The 25581-nt window shown below is 43.1% G+C and overlaps 1 protein-coding gene across 1 annotated transcript in view; it reads left to right on the top strand.

Annotated features, from left to right (window-relative positions):
• The first annotated feature begins 3350 nt into the window (after positions 1-3350).
• ATXN10 (ataxin 10) overlaps positions 3351-25581 on the top strand; it is a 71474-nt gene continuing 49243 nt past the window's right edge. Inside the window, exons 1-3 of the mRNA XM_082223183.1 lie at positions 3351-3538; positions 6087-6278; positions 7407-7489. Coding sequence (XP_082079309.1) covers positions 3366-3538; positions 6087-6278; positions 7407-7489 — 448 coding nt within the window. The 5' untranslated portion in view covers positions 3351-3365. The remainder of the gene's footprint in view (positions 3539-6086; positions 6279-7406; positions 7490-25581) is intronic.

A 25581-nucleotide genomic window follows, 5' to 3' on the forward strand; every position in this document is an offset into this window, starting at 1 on the left:
GCCAGCAAACGTTTTCAGCAGGGGGCCAGTCCACTGTCCCTCAGACCTTGTGGGGGGCCGGACTATCTTTTGAAAAGAAGAAGAAAAAAGGAGCGAGTTCCTGTGCCCCACAAGTAACCCAGAGATGAATTTTAAATAAAAGCACACATTCTACTCATGTAAAAACACGCTGATTCCCAGACGGTCCGCAGGATTTAGAAGGTGATTGGGCCAGATCCAGCCCCCGGGCCTTAGTTCGCCTACTCATGGTTAACACAAAATATAATGGCCACATTACCCAATTTAACATGCTCTTTTAAGATCCATCAGCATATTCTTGGGGGGGGGGGGGAGATTCCCCCTGCTATTTTCTGCTTGTGCATGGATGGTATGGTTTTGGACACAGGAATGTGTCCAATTGAGGGATCACTCAGTTGGTAGAGCATGAGACTCTTAATCTCAGGGTTGTGGGTTTGAGCCCCATGTTGGGTGAAAGATTCCTGCATCGCAGGAGGTTGGACGATGAACCTGAGGGTCCCTTCCAACTCTATGATGCTATGTGGAGCCTTGGATATTCCTCTTACCATATATGATGATGAGAAACAGGGTTGGGGCTGACTGGAGCTGATGGAAGTCCACAACATCTGGAGGGCTCTGAAGGTGAGGCTGATAGATATGGGAGTGAAGCTAGCATTGAAAAATGCGTGCCTCCCGCTCTCCCCCGCCCACCCCATTGCAATCTTGTGTCCTAGAAAAGCACCCTAGCCTACTTTCTTCTCCCTGTCTCCTTTGCTCAGCACCCTTTCCCTCACTTGCTTGGCATCTGTGTACAACCTTCATTTACTAAAAGAGCAAGATTGTCCTTTTCATTATCTTCTGCATCCCACTCATGATCTGATCCAGACAGTAACCACAGTCCACAATTTTTCTCCCCTTATTTCCCACTGCAGAGAAACCGCACATCCTACATCCACGCAGCAGCAATCCCATTCTTTTCATACTCACAACACATCAAATCCCACAATAACTCTGCGTCTCACAGCAACTCCTCTTTTTAAAGCCATGCCACAAAAAGAACTGTTTGTGTGTGTTTTGGTAAGAGTGCACTGGGAAGGAGGAATGGGGCTGCTGTCAACTTCTGGGCGTGATCCACTATAAAGTACAGATGGACTAGTTTTCAAATACATTTTATTGTGTAGACGGTTCCCTAATGGAAGTGAAACCCTATCTCCATTGTGAAGATGTACTCTTGCATCAAGCTGGCATGTATGGGGATTAAATGCAGCAAAGTCCCATCCTGGGCCAATGTTTGATCCTTATCAGTCTTTGACAGCAACATGAGCTTTTGGTCTTGTTTACACCTTGGCAACACCTGAATGTCTTCTTGTGTTAATAAAATATGACTGAATTTAATTTTATGGAACAAATGGGGAGGGCATTTACGATGTGGAAGGGTTTGAGGGAAAGAAGATGGAAAAAGAGCAGGGCGAGGCATGCATATGTGAAAATCCAGTGATGAAGTCATCATGGATTCAAGTTGAAGCAGCAAAGTTATTTTCAGCTTGGGTGCGGGAGCGGCAGCAGTTGTGAAATGTGTAGAATGTAACACACTAGAGAGGTGTGGGTGGGCAGAGCTATGCATAAGAATCGGCAGTACAACCTCATAGCTGTACATGTGGAACTGCCTTATAGTGAGCCACACCACTGCTCCCCCGGCCCAAAATGGTCCCTGACACCTTTTCCAGCCCTGCTACCCGAAACCATTTTGCCTGGGATGGAACTTGGCACCTTCCTCATCACAAGTATGTTCTCTGCCATTAAGCTATGCTCCTCTAGGCTGCCCTGTAAGGTAGCGGCTACAAAACCCACAAAGCTCCACACACCTAAAAGGCCAGGGTGGGAGCACAAAGCTCCTCCTGCCATTAGCAATCCTCACACATCAAGATGATTATATTTCCAGTAATTAAGGTGGCTTAATAGTAAAACACTTTTGGACAAATGCCATATTGACATACCGTACTTAGCAAATTTAAGGCTACATCAGTTTTCAAACAGAAAAGAAACAAGTGGCCAGTACAAACAGCTGCCGTGGGCGGCAGAATCCCATGGGGAAGCATGGACCTGCTGGCATTGTGTGGCTGTGGTTTCATGTGAGATCTTGTGAGAGCTCTGAGAGATCTCACTGGAAGTCACCACTGCTGCAAGACCCAGGCAGGCAAGGTTTGGGAGGGGGGCACACTCCCATTTTGTCTCATGCTGCCCCTGACAAGTGGGGCCCTGCAATAAAAAGCTGTGGTGGGGAGGCTCGCAGCCACTCTTCCAATTCAGCTTTCCCCTGGATTTTTGCCCTTTCAAGCCAGTATTTCATGATGAGGATGCTCAGTCTTCAATGGACTCTTTTATGGTGGGGGTGGGGTAGGGTGGGCACATTTGTGCTCAAGGGTGTTTTAAGAGTGCACAGTGAACACTTGTGCTTGAATTGTTTAATTTATCCATTTTTTTGTTCACGGGCAGCCTGGCCCTCAGTTTCTCAGTGTGAACCCCAGTCACCTAAGCAGAAGGAGATGGTTCTTTCCAGGTATGTGTGTCCTTCTCTTTGGCCTCTGCATTCAAGCCCATCCTCTACCTATTGGTGGTGTCGTCCCGCCACCTGCAGCCATTACCCTGAGTTGATAGGGGGAACTCACAAGGGTTTTCAACCCCATGGCAGCTGGCTTCAAAATATGTATTTTTTGTGCACCTACAAACCTTAGATTTCAGCAAGACATAGCGGTGGTGAAGCTCCCTGAGCATAGGAAGAATCAGATCGATATTAGTATTTATGATATCTTACAGTAAATAGTTTTCATAGTTGCTGGAAATACATGTGCAAATTAAAATAAACACACCCTGTCCTAGGAGAGCAGCCACAGAAGGAAATCTAAACTGGTTACATGTAAAAACGCAGAATACATTTTTAAAACCTTCTTGGCGTTCAAACTCTTGAATTCCTGTTTTTCTGTCCTGCTCAGGAGCATCTATGGAAGAAGCGCTGAATTTGAAGGGAACTCGTCTTCTTCCATTGCCAGGGAAGTGGGGAGAGTCTCCTGCGGAGGGTCTGGAGCAGGAGCAGCGGCGCAGGGTCTGCGCCCCCTTCTCCCGGGGTGGGGGGTGGGGGGAGCCCCGCCAAAAATAAGCCTTGGGGGCGAGCGGGGAGCCGCGTCGCGCGGGGGGGGGGGTGTCAAAAGCTGCGCTGGTTGGGAAGCGCCGCGCCGAGGCCACGAGGCCCCCGCCTCCCGCGAGCAGCAGGCAGGAAAGGGCGGGGATTGCTGCCTGGCGAGGCCGCGGAGGGCGAGCGGCTGAGGCCCAGGCCTGCGGGGCGGAGCGAGGCCTCGAGCCGGGCGGCCATGGCGTCTTGGGAGGCGCCGCCCGGGGAAGAAGAAGCAGCAGCGGCGCTGATGGCCGCCCTGGCCGCGCGGCTGACGGGGAGCGCCGAGGAGCAGGAGGAGCAGGCCGCGGCGCCCGGTCGCCTGGCAACCCTCGGGCAGCTCGCGGCCCTCCTTCGCGACCCGGCGGGCAGGTGAGGGTCGCGGGGGGCTGGGGCCGGGCTCCGTCACGTGTGGACGCGCTGCCGCGTGTCTTCCTGCCGCCGCGGGTGTGGTTTGGCGGGGGGGGGGGCTGGCTTCCTCCTCCTCTAATTCCTCGTGACGATTTTGTAAGGAAGCCTCCCGAAATTTCAAGTCCCCCATTTCTCCCTGCAGTTGTGTTTATATATCTCTGTCTGTCTAGAAATACAAGGCGTCAAAAGCTCCTGCTGTTTCTCTTCTTCTCCTGGCTGGATGCTGTGGTGGCTTTTTGTAGGCAGAAGGTGCTTGGTGGGGTATAAATACTGCTACTGCTACTACTACTAATAACAACAGTAGCACTAATAGGATTAGTTATACCCCACCCATCCGGCCGCATTCAGCCACTCTGGGCCGGTTCCAACACGTATGAAAACACAATAAAACGTCAAACATTAATAATAACAATCAGATCCAATACAGAAAAGTCACAATAACTTTAAAATAAGTAACTTATATCAAATAAAGCAGTATTCAATAATCGATTAGAATATAATGGCAAATATTAAAATTAAATATCAGCAAATAATAAACAGTTTCCACTTGGGAATTACAATAAACAATTACTAAAGTGTAATTAATAAAAATCACAATGCATAAAATATCAGAAAACATACAAAACCATGTATTTTAAAATATATCTGAATTTCTTTCCAGTGAAAAATAATAATATAATATAATATAGCTTTATTATATTATTATTATTATTATTATGTAATAATAATAAAGCTACGATTCTTATGTAGAAGATGCTGCTTTTCAGCATCTTGCAGTTTTTGTGTACATTCCTCACCCTAGTTCAGACAGTTTAAGAAGAAGCATACTAAGAACCAGTTCTTTGACTCCAAGAGGAGCTTTTTCTTTTTTGGTAACATAGTTTCTATTCATTCTCCTATTTAAAGCGTTTAACATTAAAGTGTATGACATGCAACATTTACATGAAATTAAAAATAAAGCAGCAAGAAACACAGAGTTAAATGTTTCTGAGTGTATTAGCAAAATTGTGTCAAAGTGTATCTATCAAAATTATTACAATTACGGATATGAAATGATGCATAGTAACATGTAATGACCATAACTAACATGTATTTTGTATTAATAACAATTAGAATTTATAGGAAGGGGCGAGGGAGAGGAGCAGGGAAAAAAAATAAAAGATGTAGTAATAAAACTGCTGGGACGCAGGTGGCGCTGTGGGTTAAACCCCACTTGCCTGACTTGCCAATCAGAAGGTTGGCGGTTCGAATCCCCATGACGGGGTGAGCTCCTGTTGTTCGGTCCCTGCTCCTGCCAACCTAGCAGTTCGAAAGCACGTCAAAGTGCAAGTAGATAAATAGGTACTGCTCCGGTGGGAAGGTAAACGGCGTTTCCGTGCGCTGCTCTGGTTCACCAGAAGCGGCTTAGTCCTGCTGGCCACATGACCCGGAAGCTGTACACCGGCTCCCTCGGCCAGTAAAACGAGATGAGCACCACAACCCCAGAGTCGGCCGTGACTGGACCTAATGGTCAGGGGTCCCCTTACCCTTACTGCTAGCCCATTTGCACATGCCTGCCCAGGTCTTTGGATACTGGGAGCAATGGAAGTGTCCTTACACTGAGGCGGACTGGCTACACGGAGTGGCAGTGGCTCTGCCAGCCCTGCCTGGAGACGGAACCGGGGACCTTCTGCATGCAGAACAGAAGCTCTGCCCCTGGGCTGTGCCATGCAAGGAAGTGTGTCTGCAGCTCCACTTTAGGAAAAAAGTCTGTGGGAAATACTGAAATACACATCAGTCCTGGCTTAATCTTTTAAAATTTCACATCTTGTCTTCGTTCCATGGCTCCACAGGAAGGAATGTAGCTCAGTGATAGAGGCAGTTCTGCATGGAACTTCAGTCCTGTTATCTCCAGGTAGTGCTAAGAAAAAATCCTCTCTGAAACGTTGGAGAGTTCCTGTCTTCCCTGTGGGTAATCCTGAGCTAGCTGGATCAGTGGTCTGAAGTCAGCTCCTTATATTCCAGTTCAGGCATCCATCGTCCCCAGAGCTGCTGTGTTTCAGCAAGATGGCTTCATCATATTCTGAAGGCAAGCGATGCAGCCGCCTTGGTGAAGCTAAGCAGCTCTGGGTATAGTCAAAGCCTGATGGGATACTGTCTAGAAGCTCTACTTAACTTGAAAAGTGGGTGTAATAAACAAACAGAATAATTCACCTTTTGACTTGCCCTGGGAACTTAAGTTCAGAATTTAGAAAAACTCAAATTTTTATGAATTTTCTTCACAATTTTATGAAGCTTGTAGAACCTGGAGAAAATACGTGAGTTTGTGGTTACCTATAGTAAATATTTCAAAGCCAGGGCAACCCTTTATTTGCTATATTTTTTCTATCCCTATCAAGTACAAAATATGCAAAACAGCTTGAATTGGCTTTTTTAAAAAAATTGCATGGTACAAATGATATCCTTCTTTTATGTATATTTTTTAATGTACTGTTGATGCTGTCTACTTTACATTTCTTTTTCTTTTCAGGGAAAAAGCAACAGAAAGCCTATTCCAAGATCTCCTGCAAATTTTGAGGAAAGCATCTTATGAAATTGATGTAACCTACAAGCAAAAGAATACACTGGAACACACTGATTCATTGTTCCTGTTGGTATCAGAATGTTTCAGATGCCTTCGGAATGCTTGTGTTCAGTGTACCAAGAATCAGAACGTTATGAGGTATGATTATTGCCCCCATACTTGCATAGTTTTTAAATGTTAAATTACAGTAACTTGTTTCACCCAACTGAGTTCATAGCTGATTTAACTTTTGAAGCAGGCTCTCTTTGAAATACATTTCACTCCTCACTAGTTCACTTCACTTTCTTGGCGTTTGAGTGGAAACCTTGTGAGTGAATTGTCCACATTTGTTAAATTGTGTGGCTCAGACTAACTGACCAGTGTGTAATCATTATATATCTACATATTCTCTGAAAGTAAATTAATCTGCAAGAGAATCAAGGGTGCATGAACACAAGATTTATTCTGACAACTTTTTTTCTTTGATTTGCTCTTTTTAAAATACTCGTGAAGTGAGATTTCATAGACATTATCTTCACCAAGTCTTGTGATTATTTAAGATCTGATTTTTTTTGTTAGTCTTGCATCTGGATTACTTAATATTTGTTGTGCATTTTATTTGCCCCTGAGGTCAGGTGAATTCTGGGGTGTTCTTCATGTGTTCTAAAGTGCACTGCAGCAGGGAGCGTTGTGTATCCATGAAGGTTCCCTGCACAGTTGAAAACCCGGATTTTCTAGAATTGTCAGTTGTGCAGGGAGCATTCATGGCTGGACAAGGATCCTCAGTGCAGAAGTGCACTTTAATCATGTGAGGGGTCAGAATGAGTTGTTAGTTATTTTGAATCTTTATGTGAATGTTTATCTCTTGCCAGCTCCTCTTTTCTCTCCTGGTGTGCCTTGCCACCTTAGGACTTTTAATTTTCATTCCTTTTCATAATTGCCCAGTATGACCTCCCTTTCATAGACTTCTCTGGGCCTGTTGTTTTTTAAGCTACAGTCTGTGCTTTCCTAGTATTTTTAAAATAAAAAAATATCTGTAACTAGTATTTTTAAAACCATCTTCCTTCCCTTGGCTTTTCTTCCTACTCAGTCTCTTTCTGCCACTCTTACCTTACTCAGTCAATTACTCCTAGGGGAGTTCACCACCACAGAATTCATTTATTACATTACAATATGTATTACAAATTTAGGACTTTATATTATGATACAGCTTTGTATAAAACACTGGCTTCTCTACTTTTTTTGATTTGAGAGAATTTTAAATTTAAAACTGTTCTTTTATAACAGAAACCTGGGGCTAATTGAGGCATCTGTACACTTGATCCAATTACTTCACAAATTAGAAACTACTCTGGAGTCATTATTGACAGGTAAGATATTGCGGGGGCTACGTACATAAGCCCACATAGCTACTAACCTACAAACATGTTTACTTGCCTGTGTGCTCACACATACCGTATTTTTCGCTCTATAACACGCACCTGACCATAACACACACGTAGTTTTTAGAGGAGGAAAACAAGAAAAAAATATTCTAAATGAAACAGTAGATGTATGATTTTTGTGGTTCATGCTGTGGCCACAGACATGTGATCTGATGGTGAGTTTGGGGTGACCCAGTGCAAAAATCCTGAGGATCCATGTGGATCCGTGCTTTGTAACCACGTTTTAAGTGGGGAGGGAAGGAAAAGCACTCAAGGGATAAGGAGCACGCGTGGGGTGGGTGGAGAAGCAGCTTTTCTGCGAGCTGAGCAGGGAGGGAAAGAGCACTGTTGTTTTAAAGGTATACTTAAGGTATTTGCCCTGTGCCTGGGGTTTTTTCCATTTAACAGTTTGCAGCCTTTTTCTTCTGCTCCTTGTTTTGAGGCAGAATAGATTTGAGCAAGTGAGGAGGACTTGGATTGCAGGGGATTTGCCATTAGCTGTGTAAAAGCTCTCCTCCTTGCAGCCTTCTACTTTGTTTGTACAGGTGGCTACTGGTATCAGGTTCAGTTTGAGTGATAAGCAGCCACCAGCAGCAATAGAACGGAGCACAAAAAGCAGTAGGGGCACTAGGACCCAGACAATGCTCAAATCTATCATGCCTGAAAACAGCTGAGAAGCGGGGGGGGGGGGGATAGCCTTTTCTTTTACTTCCTGGTTTTCACTGCGCTCGTGGCTCAGAGCTCCAGGTTGGTTTTGGGTTTTTTTTGCTGCTGGTTGCTTAAACTTTATCCTTCCTGATCCAAGCCCTCCTGTCCCTCTGCAGCCTCATTGCTCCATTTAGAGAGCGCTGGGACCTTTGCTAGCTGAGGCTGCAGCAGCTGTTACCGGCTACTTTAAAAGCGCCTGCTGGCTTTGAACTGCCTGCCTTCTCCCGGCTTGCTATGGCTCCCGTCTGTCCCTCCTCGCGTGTAAGCGGCTGCTGCCCGCTTTGCTGGCATGGCTCTCCTTCCCTCCCTCCTCCTCAGCTCCTCCCCCTCCTCCTGGCTGTAAAGCAAGCAAAGCTAGAGCCGTGCAAAGCCCTGCAAGCGGCTCCGCTTTGCTTGACTGACGGCAGCCATGGCTCCGGTCGAGTGCATTCGCTCCGTAACACGCACAGGCATTTTCCCTTACTTTCTAGGAGCAAAAAACTGCGTGTTATGGAGCGAAAATTACGGTACCTAAGAAAGGACAACACTATTCCAGTTGAACAAAAAGACTTTACATGTCCAGCCTCCATCTCCATGTTGTAGAACTCTTAGAACTGTGGAACTGTCCTGATTCCCCCCCCCCCAAGCTCTGTGGCTTTCTTGTACAGTGGTACATCGGGTTAAGAACTTAATTCATTCTGGAGGTCCATTCTTAACCTGAAACTGTTCTTAACCTGAAGCACCTCTTTAGCTAATGGGGCCTCCCGCTGCCGCCGCGCCAATGGAGCCCTATTTCTGTTCTCATCCTGAAGCAAAGTTCTTAACCCAAGGTGCTATTTCTGGGTTAGCAGAGTCTGTAACCTGAAGCATCTGTAACCTGAAGCGTATGTAACCCGAGGTACCACTGTAACTTGAAGCCATTGGTTTGCGTCCTACCCTTTGGAGCAGCTTGCTCCATCTTTCATGTGACAGCCCTTAAGATATCTGAAGATGGCTATCGTATCTCTCAGTAGCCTCTTTTCCAGGCTAACCATACCAACTCCCTCAAGGCTTGGTTACCAGACCTTTGATTATCTTGGTTGCCCTCCTCCGCACACATTCCAGCTTGCCAATGTCTTTAAATTGTGGTACCCAGAACTGGACACATTATTGCAGGTGTAGTCTGGCCAAGGCAGACTAGATGATACTTTTACTTCCTTCAATCTGGAGCAGTATGCTCTTTATGAGAGAGAGAGTTATTTCTTTATTCTGTTACAAAGCCAGACCATCTTGCTAGCTAATTGCCGCCGTGGCAGTGTAAGGCCTTGGGGTGCTGTTGCACTCCCTCCAAATGCTGTGGGACTGCTAGTGCTGCCCTCAGCAACTCTGTACAATGAGGTCATGCTATGGGAGTGCCGGCTGACCTCCAAATTAGCATGTTGTGGCACTTATTAGTGCCAGATGTGCTGATGATGGATACTGTTACAGGTCTCTAGACCAACAGACTAAAATCAAAAGACTTTTCTTTGAGAGCAGGTGTTCTTTAATTTTGCAAGCTTGAAACTGAGTGGTATAGCTCAGTGTTAGATAATGTGTTCTGCACACAGACAACCCCAAGTTCAATCCCAGTCAAAAGGATGGGGTTAAGGGAAGACATTAACTGTCAAGGTCCCTCAAAGTTGGAGAAGCTGATTTTGTTGTTGTTGCCATATTTATTAAATTAAATTATCATTTTACCCTGTTCAGGGAGGTGCACATCAGCATTCATTAATGAAATATGAAACCTGAGTAAACAGATAAAACAGCAATGGAATTAAATGATAGGTGAAGGTAGAATAATTCCAAACTATTTCTCACCAAGAGTTCATGTAATCAAAACAAGGTTTAACTTGATGTGAAAAGACAAGATTAGGTGCCAAGCCAACCTGGATGTTGACACAGAAAAGGCTTTGTATCTTAGTCACCACCTTCTGTTATCAGGTTCATACAGAAGAAAGCACCCTGTTTTACTTAAGTGCTTTAGGGCTTTACAGGCCATCACCAGCACTTTGAATTCTACCTGGAAATACAGCGAAGCTCTTCAAGTGCTGGAGTAATACATAACATAAGGCAAGAAAATTTTTTTATTTCGTAAAATTTATAACCAACTTGATTGGAAAAAAATACCCTCAAAGCAGTTTACAAAAAGATAAGACAATAAAACTGAGGAAAAAAATACAACCTTGCTTTTTTTTAAAAAATAAAAAATAAAATAAAAACAGATTAAAATAAATGACATGACTGTCATATGCAGATCCAGGTGAGGTTTTTGAGGCTGCTTTTCAGAGGCAGTCTGACACAACATATGGAGAGGTTTCCAAGGTGTTTATGGTTATGACAAAGTCACCACAGAAGGAAACCTGGCATACTAATTGAAAGGAGCAAAAAAGTATCCCTGGCCACAGATATATTTGCACCCACAAGCTATGAATCTTGCTTTAAGGGGAACATGATCTCGTTTGTTATGGGCCAACATCACTTCAAAGTCTATTAAATCACCAACCACCAGGAGAACACCTCCATTTGTCTGGATTGAATTTTAGTTCCCTAGAGCCTACTCTAGAGCCTGTGTTGGTGGTGATGGTGAAGAGAATGTTATTTCTGCATCTGCACAATGCAGTTTCAAGTGGTAAAGGGACTGCTTCATCCTGAGCCCCAATATAATAAATTGATAGCTCTGGAGGCATTCATCCAGCTCATTTCTGACTCAAGGAACATTCACATCACATTTGAATTAGAGAAAAAAGGAGGAAACAAAACTGGATGCCATTGGCCTTCTTATGATGCCTCACCTAAAAATTTCAAGTAAGCTCAGCGAGTGGCTTCATTTCATTGTTAAATAGCATGAGAGGCAGACTAGATCCCCAAGGCACTCCACTGCAGAGTTGTCCCCTGGAAGCACTGGGATTCCTTTCCAGGGCTTTCAGTCCAGACTGATCTTGTGATGGGTGCTATTGAAAGCTGAGAGGTCCAAGACAACCTGTGGGGTCACTTTTCCTCTGCCCATTTCCTGATGTAGCTTGTTTCACAAAAGTAACAAAGGCACTTTCTGTCCCAAAATTAGTGCGTAGCTGCAAGCTCCCTCAGGAGAACTTTTTACTCAAATGTGTTTGTGGGAAAGGGGATTAACGAGTCCCAAAATGGGGGTAATTTTGGTGATGGCAGAAATCATTCAAAAAGTGTTTGTGCGTATCTTACCATTTGTGATGGCAGCGGTGTAGTGGTTCCTTTTTAAGCTTCTGAAAGCCTGTTTCAGTGCTGCAATCACACACACTCCTTTCCCCCAAAGTGCCTGGATGTAGCTTTGTTGTGGAGCATTCTGTCACAACAATTCTGGGCCTCTTAAAGCAGAGAGATGATGTTAGGGAGAATACAGGTGAAACTCGAAAAATTAGAATATCATGGAAAAGTTCATTTATTTCAGTAATTCAACTTAAAAGGTGAAACTAATATATGAGATAGACTCATGACATGCACAGCGAGATATGTCAAGCCTTTATTTCTTATAATTGTGATGATTATGGCGTACAGCTGATGAAAACCCCAAATTAACTATCTCAGAAAACTAGAATATTAAATGAAATCAGCAAAACAAGGATTGCAAATAGAGCAATATTGGACCTCTGAGAAGTAGAAGCATGCATATGTACTCAGTACTTGGTTTGGGCCCCTTTTGCATCATTTACTGTCTCAATGCGGCATGGCATGGATGCTATTAGCCTGTGGCACTGCTGAGGTGTTATGGAAGACCAGGATGCTTCAATAGCAGCCTTCAGCTCTTCTGCATTGCTCGGTCTCATGTCTCTCATCTGTCTCTTGGCAATGCCCCATAGATTCTCTATTGGGTTCAGGTCAGGCAAGTTTGCTGGCCAGTCAAGCACAGTAATCCCATGGGCATTGAACCAGGTTTTGGTACTTTTGGCAGTGTGGGCAGATGCCAAGTCCTGCTGGAAAATAACGTCAGCATCCCCATAAAGCTCTGCGGAAGAAGCATGAAGTGCTCCAAAATCTTCTGGTAGACAGCTGTGTTGACCCTGGACTTAATGAAGCACAGTGGACCAACACCAGCTGATGTCATGGCTCCCCAGATCAACACAGACTGTGGAAACTTCACACTGGACTTCAAGCATCTGGCATTGTGTGCCTCCCCATTCTTCCTCCTGACTCTGGGTCCTTGGTTTCCAAATGAGATGCAAAAGCTGCTCTCATCAGAAAAGAGGACTTGGGACCGCTGAGCAACAGACCAGTTCTTTTTTTCTTTAGCCCAGGTAAGACGCTTCTGCTGTTGTTTCTTGTTCAGGAGCGGCTTGACAAGAGGAATACGACATTTGAAGCCCATCTCCAGGATCCGTCTGTGTGTGGTGGCTCTTGATGCACTAACTCCAGCCTCAGTCCACTCCTTGTGAAAGTCCCCAACACGTTTGAATGGTCTTTTCCTGACAATCCTCTCCAGGCTGCGGACATCCCTGCTGCTTGTCACCTTTTTCTTTCACACTTTCCCCTTCCGCATAACTTTCCATTAATGTGCTTTGATACAGTACTTTGGGAACATCCAACTTCTTCTGCAATTACCTTTTGAGACCTTCCCTCCTTATGGAGGGTCTCAATGATGGATTTCTGCACAACTGTCAGGTCAGCAGCCTTCCCCATGATTGTGCTTCCTACTGAACCAGACTGAGAGACCATTTCAAGGCTCAGGAACCCATTGCAGGTGTTATGAATTGAATAGCTACTGCACCTTTACACAATATTCTAATTTTCTGAGATAGTTAATTTGGGGTTTTCATCAGCTGTACACCATAATCATCACAATTATAACAAATAAAGGCTTGACATATCTCGCTTTGCATGTCATGAGTCTATCTCATATATTAGTTTCACCTTTTAAGTTAAATTACTGAAATTAATGAACTTTTCCACAATATTCTAATTTTTCTAGTTTCACCTGTAATTCAAGCATGTCTGAATGTACCTTACCTATATTTAAGTGGCATAATTTGGGACCTGAGAATTTTTCTCGCTCTCCTAAGGCAACGATTCCTTGCAATGTCATCTAGTGCAGTGTTTCCCAACCTTTTTTGGGCAAAGGCACACTTGTTTCATGAAAAAAATCTCGAGGCACACCACCATTAGAAAATGTTTAAAAAATTAACTCTGTGCCTATATTGACTATATATAAAGTATATATAAAGTATATATAAAGTATATATAAAGTGTATATATATATATATATATATATATATATATATATATATATATATATATTATATATTATATAGTATATATAAAGACTATATATAAAGTATATATAAAGACTACGGATTTGTGTGTCACTGCCCATTTCCATGAAAGATTTATTCATGCATTTTGCACAATGCCACAATCCCACATGCAACTTTAAAAAAGGATAATAAAGGATGATCTGCATGACTGCCTTGGCAAGCGCAATACCTGCCAGGCTCAACGGCCGGTCTCGCGCTGCCGCTTCCCGCACTCTCAAGGCCCCGGGAGGAGGAAGGCGTGAAGGGAATCCCGAAGGCGTGAAAACCTCGTGCATGCGCAGGCCTTCCGCCTGCGACAGCCCAGTAGGCCGGCCGAAGCGAGCTAGCGTGCGGCAGAGCGGCGATGGGATGTGGGAGCTCGCTCGCTCGCCGCCCCGCGTGTGCCTATGTGGGGCACGTTACAGCCCCGTGACGTCAGCACCACGCAGGCAGGCAGACGGCGAGAGCCCTGCGCTGGGCGGCCTCTCCTCGCCGCCGCCGCCCCGCCTCTCGTCGCCCGCCTCCCTCCCACGGCACACCAGGCAACATCTCGCGGCACACTAGTGTGCCGCGGAACAGCGGTTGAAAAACACTGATCTAGTGGACTCAAGGGACAGCCCATGATATCACGTGCTGTATTCACCACCCTCTGTAGAGATTTTCTGTCTGTGTCTGTCAAGCCAGCATACCACACTGTGATACAATATGAAAGGACACTTTCTATTGTGGACTGGTAAAAGGAGTTCATCAATTGTTGCTTAACATTATTCTTTCGCAAGACCCTGAGGAAATGGAGTCTCTGTTGGGAAAGAATACAGTAAAATCTTTTAAGTTAATTACCTTGATGGCTTTGTGTTTCTCTCTCATCCAGTAACATCTATTTTAAGTTTTTATTGTGGTGTTCATAATGTGGGTAGGAAAGTCCAGAGTGTCCCAACAGTTTGGAATCGGTAATACACACACTGAAGTGGTATGCCTTATGTGCCTGGCAGATGCTTTTACCACTGCGGCTGACTTGTGGGGAGGAGTTTATTTTTAACGATGTATTAATGAATAAAGCAGCAGAAAAGGAAATACCGTGCAAAGCGCTGTGACTTAAATAACTGCTGTCTAATATCTGGTTAGGTCAAACTGCAATTTGCAATTTGCCATGAGAGCAAGACATTTTTATATAAGGGAACAGCCAAGTCCCTGCTCTCTTCCTGCTTTCATGTTTACTTAGATCTAGCAATCATAATTTAGAAGCTGTTCAATTAACAGCTTCTATATTATGACCAATTTGCATACGACCAATATGCAATTATATATAAAGAAGTTTAAATCACATTTTTTATATTGTTCTAGAATATTTATTCAGTTAATGGATTGAGTTAGGAGTATTGTTGACTTTGTGAATTGTATTATCATTTTGTACACTTTAAAACCAAACTGTATGTGATGTAAACTGTATCATTACATCCATTAGGCAGGTTTTTTTTTAAAAAAAGAAAATTGCATCAGCTGAGGAGGAAGCTGGTAATTAATCAGTTTGTAGCAAGTATGAAATGGGAACATAATCCTTTTGTCCCCTGCTGCATTCCTGAGGAAAATCCCTTTTCTAATACAGTGGTACCTCGGGTTAAGTACTTAATTCGTTCTTAACCTGAAACTGTTCTTAACCTGAAGCACCACTTTAGCTAATGGGGCTTCCTGCTGCCGCTGTACCGCCGCTGCATGATTTCTGTTCTCACCCTGAAGCAAAGTTCTTAACCTGAGGTACTATTTCTAGGTTAGCGGAGTCTGTAACCTGAAGCATATGTAATCTGAAGCGTATGTAACCTGAGGTACCACTGTACTAATAATTATATTGTGAGAAAATCCCCCAATTGCACCAGTTAAATACCCCAAGAAAAATTTCATTTTTTTGCAATTAACTATTACTCTTTTAATTCTCTTAATTTTTATTTTGAAATTGGAATTTCCTTTTGCAAGTTTCACTATATAGTTAGACTGTAATATTCACAACAGAGTGAATATTCTATTCCACTCACCCAGAAGCCTCTGCATTTGGGATCCTAAGGTGTACTGACCACCCTTCAATAGAAAGGCCTCCCTCGGAAGGTGGTGGACTCTCCTTCTTTGCAGGTTTTTAAACTGAGGTTGGATGACCACCTGTCAGGGATTATTTAGCTGTGATTGCTATATTGCAGGGGGTTGGACTAGATGACCCTTCCAACTCTACAAGTCTATTACGTATCCCACGAAGACAGCATTGCTGGCCAAGCTGGTGGAAGTGGTATGGTGGAACCCAAGACTTTGGTTCTGTGTGACTTCAGTGTCTATGCCAAGGCCTCTTCCATGACAGCTTTGGAGCTATCACAGCTCATCAGCGGCCCAACCCACAGGGCAGGACAGATTTAGCCTGGAGTGTGTGGTCCGACAATAGATGGGATTCAAACAAGCTAGACCACTTCCTGGTGAGGTTTGGTCTCATGGTGATTATCTCCCCATGCAGGGGTTCAGGACCTATTCAGATGGTCCATTCCAGAGACTTATGGAATCTAATGGAGAGAACTGGCAATGGTACTGAGGCCCCTATAACAGTGAAATGTGTAGGGCTATCCACACTTTCTCTCCTGACTGCCCTCTCCTCTGTTGTGGAGCTTGAAACACACCTTGGTGCTCTAGGGAGCTATGAGTTATGAAGCAAGATGGACAATGGCTACAGCTCTCTTGGCACAAAACCCATTGCAAAGGTGACCCAACACACCTTAGAGTACACAATAATGCCTACTATGTTGCAATGAGGGGCAAAAAGGGCTATTTTGTCTCTGCCATTGCATCCTGAACTAGACATCCAGTAGATGACATACCGTCTCAACCCTTGTCCCTCATAGCTAATTATAGCTTGTTAGGTGTGCTTGTGTGTGTGATTGGTTATGTACTGTATATGTGTAAAAGTTCTGAACCAGTGCCTGGATGCAGTAATGGGCTTGGTGAGGGCTAATAAACTGAAGCTGAATCCCCGAAAGACTCAAACCCTGTTGGTAAGCATCTGGAAACTTGGGTCAAGTACCATCTCTGGATGGGGTTGATCCATCATTGTCATTGGAAAGCCTAGCATCCTCAGTGGCTAGGAATTTCTTTAACCAGCTTTGGCTTGTGTGCCAGATGCCTTTCCTGGACTGAGATAATCTGGCCATGGAGCTTTCTGCCCTGGTAACCTCAAGGCTAGACTGTGGCAATGTGCTATATGCCCTAGAGATTAATCTGGAAGCTGCACTTGGTGGATGTTAGGTTGCTCTGTGTAATGACTTAACACCAACAAGCTACACCATTGTTAAACTTTTGCTCTGGTTGCCAATAAGCTACTCAGCTAAGTTTAAGGTTATGGTATTGGCATACGGTTCTGAACAGCTCAGAACCTGATTATCTGAGATATACCTGATTAATATAATATAATATACCTGACTGTCTGCTCTGGTCTGCTGTGGGGTTTGTTTGTTTGTTTTAAATACCATGTGCATCAGTGGGCCAGTTGTTTGTTACTCACCACTGAACACTTAGTTGTGTAGTCCCCTTTCTGTCCCTTAATATTTTAGACAAACACCAAATTGGTATATTCTTGAACGCTTATTGAACAGATCTTCCCAGACTAAGACTAGACTGTATTTTATCTCCACACAATGTTTATTCAGTTACATAGTTGTGCTTGTGTTTTGTAGCTATAATTATATTTTATTGTATTTTGTATAGTTGTTGTTTTAAGGGAATCACTTAGATATTTTGGTTTGAAGTGACAAATAAGTAATAGCAGTAATGACTATGATGCTAATCTGTGCTGACTTTTCTTTAATTACATAAGAAAAATAGCTTAAAAGCTACTTATTTACATCTTTGCTTTGTCTTTCTGCACTTCCAGGACAGGGAATTGAGGCCAGTATTTTGCTACTGTGGTTGAAGCAGAAACTGTAATTACATTGTCAGAGTAATATATATAGCACTGTATTACTTTCTCAAAATAATTGCAGGCATATGACAAATACATTACACTCATCAAAATTTTATGTAAACACATGCACAAGTTTTTATTTGACTTATTGATGGTGTGTGTGAGTTTCATGCCTTGCAATCTGTTGACCAGCCAACCAAACAAGCAAAAAGCAATCTTTGTGGCCTTTTAACTGCTAACACTATAAATATCTGCTGTAAAATAAACTGTCACTTCTACTGTGGGCAATATTTGTTCTGTCATACTTGCTATGCAACTCTCATATCATGCTTTGAAGTGAGACATTTAATCTTTTTGTTCCTGGGATGTTATTGGATGAATTTGCTCTTGAAACAATTATTAAATTGACAATTTTTTAAATATGAGAGTTGAAAGTGATCTTTAGGGCTCATAGGGTCCTAAAAACTTGGTTGTCTTGTAAGCAAATGAACCAACAACAGCAAGAAGACCTGAAAGCAAAGGCAGGCTTTTGCACAAACGATTCATGACAGGTGCACGGGATTCCCACAGAAATGGCTTGATGTGTCTTTTGATGTTGATATAGGTAATTTGCAGCTTTAAGCTGATTTCACTTATGCTAAAATAAATAAGTGGAAAGAGCTTTCTGAACTCTTGCTTACTGGCCTCTGGGAAGACCATGTGAGGCCCCTCGATGCTCCCAGAGCCCTTTCACATCCTTTCCAGAGATTGGTAAGCAGCCCCGTCTGTCTTACTGGGCTTGGGGAGTGGATTCACAGGCGGGGGCATCATTCCACACAAACCTGGGTGCTGTAGATTTTACCTGTTGGCCTTGAGTGTGAAATTCACTATACGATTCAATTTTTCATTGCAAAATGAATATTTTAGCTGATTTAATTTCTAATTGCCTTATCTTCTATAATAAGATGCAATATAAAAAGAGTACTGGTTACATTATAAAACTAATTCAAAATAGCTTTTTAAAAATACATTAGTAGTTTTAAAACAGCTAGTAGGGAGGACCACAAACTTTTTTCCTGTTAAGTAAACACTGCTTTTTTTTTAATTATTCAGAATATTTATATCCTACTTTTTCCGGAATATTGCTCATGCTGGCTAATAATAAAAATGAAATTCATAAACTTAGCAAAAGGACCCCATAGTAATAAGATGCATATCAAACAGGCTGGTCCGGCTTGCTGAGGTCTGAGGTCTGCAGTGTGGCACCCATAGACATCCTGGCACCTCAGGTGGTCCCCTGCCCCTCCCAATTTTTAAATTTGACTTAAACAAGCTTTGCAGGTTTGCTTATTTGGTCAGGAGTGCATGATTTTATTTGGACAGAGAAGGTGATAAATCACCAGTTTTCCTTCTGAAAAATTAGTATGATATGGAGCTCACAACAGTTTCTTCGATTTCCCAATGTGGTCCTGGGCTCAAAAAGATTGGGAACCCTGTTCTAAAATTCTCAATTGTGCTTTCTTCTGTTCAGAGTGCAATACAATGAAATGCAGCATAAGAAATAAAAGAAGCAATAAAGATACGCTAGCTCAGTGGGAGAACACATGCTGTCCACACAGAAAGTCCAGGTTCAATCCCTGGCACCTCCAGCTGAGAAGCAAAATAAACAGTGCTAGGAGAAAAGAGCGTTCAGATAGCAGATGATGTGAGACATCCCTGCCTGAGAGTGTGCCAACTTGAATATTTTTTTCGGGTGGGAGCCAGGTAAGCCCTGTCCCGCATACACTCTTTGAATGGCCATGCCCATCAGCTGGGGGGCAGCACCCTCAAAAAAAAATTGGGGGGGGGGAAAATACCCCACGGCCCCTAGGAGTTGGCTCCTTACACCAGAGTAAACAATAAATGGCTCGATGACGGTTAGTCTGACTGCGAACTCCTCCTCCGCCTTCCTTCCTATTTCTTGCTATCCTGTCCTGGAAGTGGAGTTCTGGGCCTATTTGTGTCAACAAAACAGCCTGTCTTTTAAAATGCATAGTTCCCAACTCCAGAGATGCAATCTTGGAGTTTGATAAGCAAAGCTAGGATCCCTCATTTTCACAGAAGACTGACATTCTTTGAAATTAAATGAAGCAGCTTGTCCATCCAGACATCTCTGTAAATCTAAGTGTGCAACATCTGCTACATCCTGTGAACTGGCAGGTCATATGGTCATGTAATACAGCAGCTGGACACTATGAATAACTCATAGTGGGTGGCCGGTCAGCCCTGTTCACTCTTTTTCTCGGTTACCAAGTGTGGTTGAAGTTCAGGTTAAGACTCAGACCATTCATTTTCTGCTGATTTTATGCAATTGCTCTTTGAAGGGATACTGTTGCCTGATTATATGCTTAAATGAAGGGCTAATCCCAGGATTGTGTTTGCTATGAGGTATCTGAAATGAGAACACTTGTTCTTTAACAGAAAGATTAACTGTTGTTCTAATGCATCAGGGACTGGTGAAGCCTAAAGGAACTTCAAGCAATCAATAATGTTTAATTTATTAACTACAATTTAGTCCCTCAGTTCCTCAAAGTAATTATACTTGCAGGCCCTGGGGCACTAAAAACGAACAGAGGTAAGGAAATTTCTGCATTGGTTTTTAGACCACAGAATGAATAAAACTGCCTTCTGTCCCTGTAAACAGAGGCCTTTAAAAACAAAGGGCCATATCATATGTGACCTTAAATGCAGGTTTACATTTAACTTGTAGGTTTAAAATCCAAAAAGTATCAGCTCTTAGCGCCAATAAGAGAATGCAGAAACAACCTTCAGAGGATAAATTTGTCTTAGTAGCTCAGCTGGGGAGAAAAGAGTTAACCTTCCACATGCCTGCTGCAACCCTGATAATTATCAGCACACCCCTTACCACCATTTGCATGTTTTAAAACTTGCTTTTAACACCAGGTGTCCTACACCCTCTCCAGTTTCTGTATTCTCAGGGGTTACTGTCATCTCCAAACTGTGGGCTTGGGCTGGCAATATATTCTGCCTTAAATTGGCCCTCTCACTAGTTATCCAACTTCGTAAGAAGGCTGGTGCCCTTTAGCGTTGTTGCACAGCTCAGAAAAGCATGGCATACAAGTGTGCAAGTCCATTAAAAATCCAAAATTAAAGTTTACTGTTAAATTATGAAATCTCTCTAACAACTTGAAAATACTATTTTATTCTTTGCCTACAGTTTCATTCACAGAAAAAACCTTTTGTATTACCTTGCTTAAATCATTGTAGAGTGTGTCTGTGTGTGTGTGTGTGTGGGGGGGGAATCATTTAAACCTGAAGTGTAAAATCAACTGTAAATTAGAAATCAGGGATGGACTGAAAAGAAGCTTTTCTCCTTCAAATAGAGGAAACCATGTGAAAGACTGCTTCCAAGGCTGAGAAGACAGACTCCTGATTCAAATTCCAGAGGACACATAGTCTTCCCAGGTCCCTAAATAACTTCTTGCCTTTGCCGAGGGTGAAAGGCTCCCTCTCCAGCAGTTCCTAAGGCATAATAGAATGGAAATGTAGCTCACAATTTGACTAAAGGAGCTATTTATTTCATGTGTAGACAGCCAGCTAATTTTGTGTGTGTGTGTGTTCAGGGCTACCACCTTTCCTGCTACAGATGCAGCCCCCCCTTTTTTTTTACTTTACAGTGTCTGGTTTCCATCCCAAAGCTGGTGGGCATTCTTTGTGTTCAGTTCTCTCACAGGAAGTGACATCGTCTGGTGGTCTTCCCATCATTTGTCGTAGACCCAGGGGTAGCTTAACCTGTGGGCCTCTAGATGTTAATGGCCTAAAGCTCCCACCATGGCTGGGCTGATGGAAGTTGGACCCCAACAACATAGGGAGGGTCAAAGGTTGCTCGTCCCTGCTTTAAACAAACAAGTGTGATTTCTCTGTGTGCCATGTTCTCCCATGGGAATATGTAGGTCATGCAGCTGCCATGACTTGTAGAATTGCAGCCTTTTAAAAAGGTCCACTGTGACCATGCAGAATTTAGAGGTCATGTGTTTACTTCCTATGTGGAAGAACCAGTTATTACCTGGTTTTGTATGCACATCCCTGCCAGGTTGCAAGCCTGCCAGTGGTCAGCTCTATATGATTGCTCTTTGATATTTAGGATCTATAATAGGCATAGGCCTTCTTTTTGTGCAATTTAGATAAAAAAATCTAGCCTTAACTTTTAAGTGGTTTGTGGCTGAATTCAATCAAATATTGATGTGAGATGAACTTGTGGCCAATCAATATTCCTTTTACTGTTCAGATGGCCACATAGCCTGATATAAATTGGTGTCCTAAATTGTAGCATATTGTGCTAAAAATCCTTTAAGCCCGAGATCCACTATGACCTAGCATTTGTGAATCTTAAGCTGCAGACTCCTTGATCAGGGTACATATCCTTCTTTGGTAATTTTCGAAGAAAGGAATATAGAGAAAATTATTCTCCTCTTGGAAGCAAAGTGGAAAGCTGAAGTTACTGTTCTTCATACTTCACTGGCAATAAAATGGGGGCATGTTCTACGTTTCAGCAAATACAGAACAGTAAGGCCTTTAAATTGTGTGTAAAATGATCTATTGCCATGGTCGCCAACCTTTCTGGGCACATTAGCAATCTGGAGAAGCTCTTGTGGTCACTAAGCATATACCACCACCTGTTCTTTGTATTGGCTACAGTAGAATCCTCCTTTCAAGCCCAGTTTCATCAGAGTGAGGGGAGAAGACCCTGTGGGTGCCAGGGAAGGCTTCTGCAGGCGCCTCGTTGGTAACCTCTATTCTGGTGTTCTAAAACTAAGTTGCAGTGACCATACACATCAAGTGCACATTTTGTTCTACCTAGATTACCCTAGACTAGCTATCCCAAGCAAGTTTTGTTTTTGTATTCTTTCTTTGTGGTGAGGTGGAAGCAAACTGGATGGCCAAGAAGATCTGTCCCAATGGATCATGCAGAAATAAGAAATAGCCTTCTGGCACCTTAAAGATTAACAAAAAAATATTTTAACATAAGCTTTCATTGTCTGGAGTCCATTTCATTGCATGCAAGTGGACTCTAGTCCAACAAAGCTTCTGCCACAATAAATTTGTTAGATTTTAAGGTGCCACAAAACTCTTTGTCAACAGACTAACACAGCTGCCCCTCTGGAAATACTCTTAGAAAACCCGAAGTTAGGTTGTGGCACATAAGGGCTGGGAATATACCGTATTATATAATTCTTGTTAACGCTGTATCTGCATGGGCCAGAATGCCTCTGCTACTCAAAGACCAAGTCACATACAGCTATTGTCTGCTGCTAACAGTTGGATTGCTGGCAAATTAAATATGTATTACCTTGGTAAGACAAACCTGAACATGCTTGCCCTGTGTTTTGCTTTGGGGAATTGAAAACTTCCTCTAGAAATGGCTCAATTTTAGGTAGGTTTTATTAGGAGCAGCTCGTATGGAAGAGTCTGCCATGACATCTTATTCCCTGTGGTGTGTTGCTGCATCACTTTGTGTCCTTGGATATTAGAAAGGGAGCATTCCTGCTAATACTTCCCTGAGTGCCATGCTACACATTCTGTAAGGATAGAGATGAACTCTGGTTTCTTAAAGGTAAAGGTAAAGAGACCCCTGACCATCAGGTCCAGTCATGGCGACTCTGGGGTTGCGGCGCTCATCTCGCTTTATTGGCCGAGGGAGCCGGCGTCCAGCTTCCGGGTCATGTGGCCAGCAGGACTAAGCCGCTTCTGGCGAACCAGAGCAGCGCATGGAAATGCCGTTTACCTTCCTGCCAGAGCGGTACCTATTTATCTACTTGCACTTTGACGTGCTTTCGAACTGCTAGGTGCAAGGAACAATTGCTTATTTCTATGGATGTCCTTCAACAAAGTAAGGAATTGCCTGCCATGGTATCTAGTGCCAAGAGTTTAAATTTAGAAACAATGTCTTGCTTTTTTATTTATTTTCTTCAGGTCTGGGGAAATTGAAATAGGCTTCTATTATCACACACTGATTCCATTTATATATATTTTTGTTCAAAAGGACTGAAACAGAATGTCAGCCTCTTATGGGAGTTTGCGGGGCAATGCAACTAGGGATTGTCAATTTCAATTCCTCTCAGGTGAGAGGCTGAGCGGGAGTTTGTGTAGGTAGAGGGTGGGCCCATGAGGAGGAGAGCTGGGAGTGAGAGTTAACGCGGGACACAAGCAGGGGGTGGGGTGGGGCCAGGGGGTGATGTTGTGGTGACGAAAAGGGGTCTGACTTAAAGGTTGAAAGGGGGCCAGAGAGCCGGACGTTTCCTTTCTCTCTTGTATTTGAGCTCAGCTGGGGAGAAAAAGGAGTCATTTAAGTGTCAGGATCATGTATGAATCAGTCCCAGGGCAAGTTTGCAGGGAGGTAAGATACCGGAGGGATTAAGCTTCAGCACCCATTTGCTTCAAAAATTGGATGTATATCACCTGCTTTATAACTGATTTTAAAAACACGGATTGGTGCTAACAGCTTGGTTTAACTGGAGGGATTTGCCGCTAGAGGGAGCTGTAATACGTTCTGTGACAACTGGTTAGACAAGATTGTGGCCTTTGCCCAGAGATGTCCCCAGAGCCACAACTCTGCCACAGTTTCTTGAAGTCTAAACTGGCCAAGCACACATGTGGCTTTAAATCCATTCAGTCTTAAGTTTAAATCGGTGTCTCTCTATCTATATAATGTGAACTGGAGGATTTCTTCCCATCCTGCTTCTCCCCCCCCCCCCCGCCCCCAAAGCTGGAGTGCAAAGCTGTGACTTTTTTTGGCGTTTGGAACATTTGTCTTTCTATGCTTGTTTTATAAGTTAAGAGTAAAAATGATCTTACTGTTGCATTATTTCATGATGCTTTTGACTCATTAGCCAAGTATCTGAACTCCTAGTAGTAAATATAGATTCTTAACATCAGTCTTCCATTTGAGATGAATCTTAATTTATATCACAGAATAATAGAATCATCATACCTTTCAAATTTTAAAAGCATGATGGTTATGTTTTGGTGATTTTTAACTTCAGTTAGAATTTTGGAGTTGATCCATCCACATAATGATTTGATTTTTGTGAAGTTGTAAGCTATTTTGTAAGGGACACGGGTGGCGCTGTGGATTAAACCACAGAGCCTAGGACTTGCTGATCAGAAGGTCAGCGGTTCAAATCTCCGCAATGGGGTGAGCTCCCGTTGCTCGGTCCCTGCTCCTGCCAACATAGCAATTTGAAAGCACGTCAAAGTGCAAGTAGATAAATAGGTACTGCTCCGGAGGGAAGGTAAACGGCGTTTCCGTGCGCTGCTCTGGTTCGCCAGAAGCGGCTTAGTCATGCTGGCCACATGACCTGGAAGCTGTACGCCAGCTCCCTTGGCCAATAAAACGAGATGAGCGCTGCAACCCCAGAGTCGGCCACGACTGGACCTAATGGTCAGGGGTCCCTTTACCTTTCAGCTATTTTTAAGTATGTGGAATTGCCTAGTTTTTTGGGGGGGGGTAAGGGGGTGTTAAACGGGAAAAAAAATGCAGGCTAAAATATGATTGGGAACAAAATACAGTTGAGCAAAGAAGAATAAGCAGAACTTTAAGACATGATTGAGAACTGATAGTTGTTGGTTAAGGATAGAACCGACATAGCAGTTAAATGATGTGCTGTGGACTTTTGGCTCAAGAGACTCTGGATTACTTAATTTTGCTAAAAGTAAGCATAACTTTAGAGAGGGCATAAGTGGGAAAAATCTAAAGGCAAAACTTACTAATTTCTGCAATGGAACTTGATGCAGACATGTCATTCAAGTTTTTGTTCATACTTGTATCTCTTATCTCTTCCCACTCCCTTTTGTTTCAAAGCACTCAATAAAATGTACTAATAGGTTATCATAATGCAGTAATAGGCTGTCAGCGTTTAAGATCTATCTCATATAATTTTGATTTCTTATAGTTACGATAATTGTTGTAAATTCCTGCAGGTGTATGTATGTATGTATGTATGTATGTATGTATGTTGTGGTTTCTGTATGTAGAAGCATTTGCTCACATAGGTCTCCTGTTACCTTTGCCTTTCTCTTTCTTCTTATCTCTTCTCCTAGCACTGACATTTAAATTGTAAGCTTCTTGAGACAGAGTTGTTTTGATTCTCTTACATGAGTGC

Source organism: Podarcis vaucheri, assembly GCF_965113315.1.
Source record: "Podarcis vaucheri genome assembly, chromosome: 5".
NCBI lineage: Eukaryota > Metazoa > Chordata > Lepidosauria > Squamata > Lacertidae > Podarcis > Podarcis vaucheri.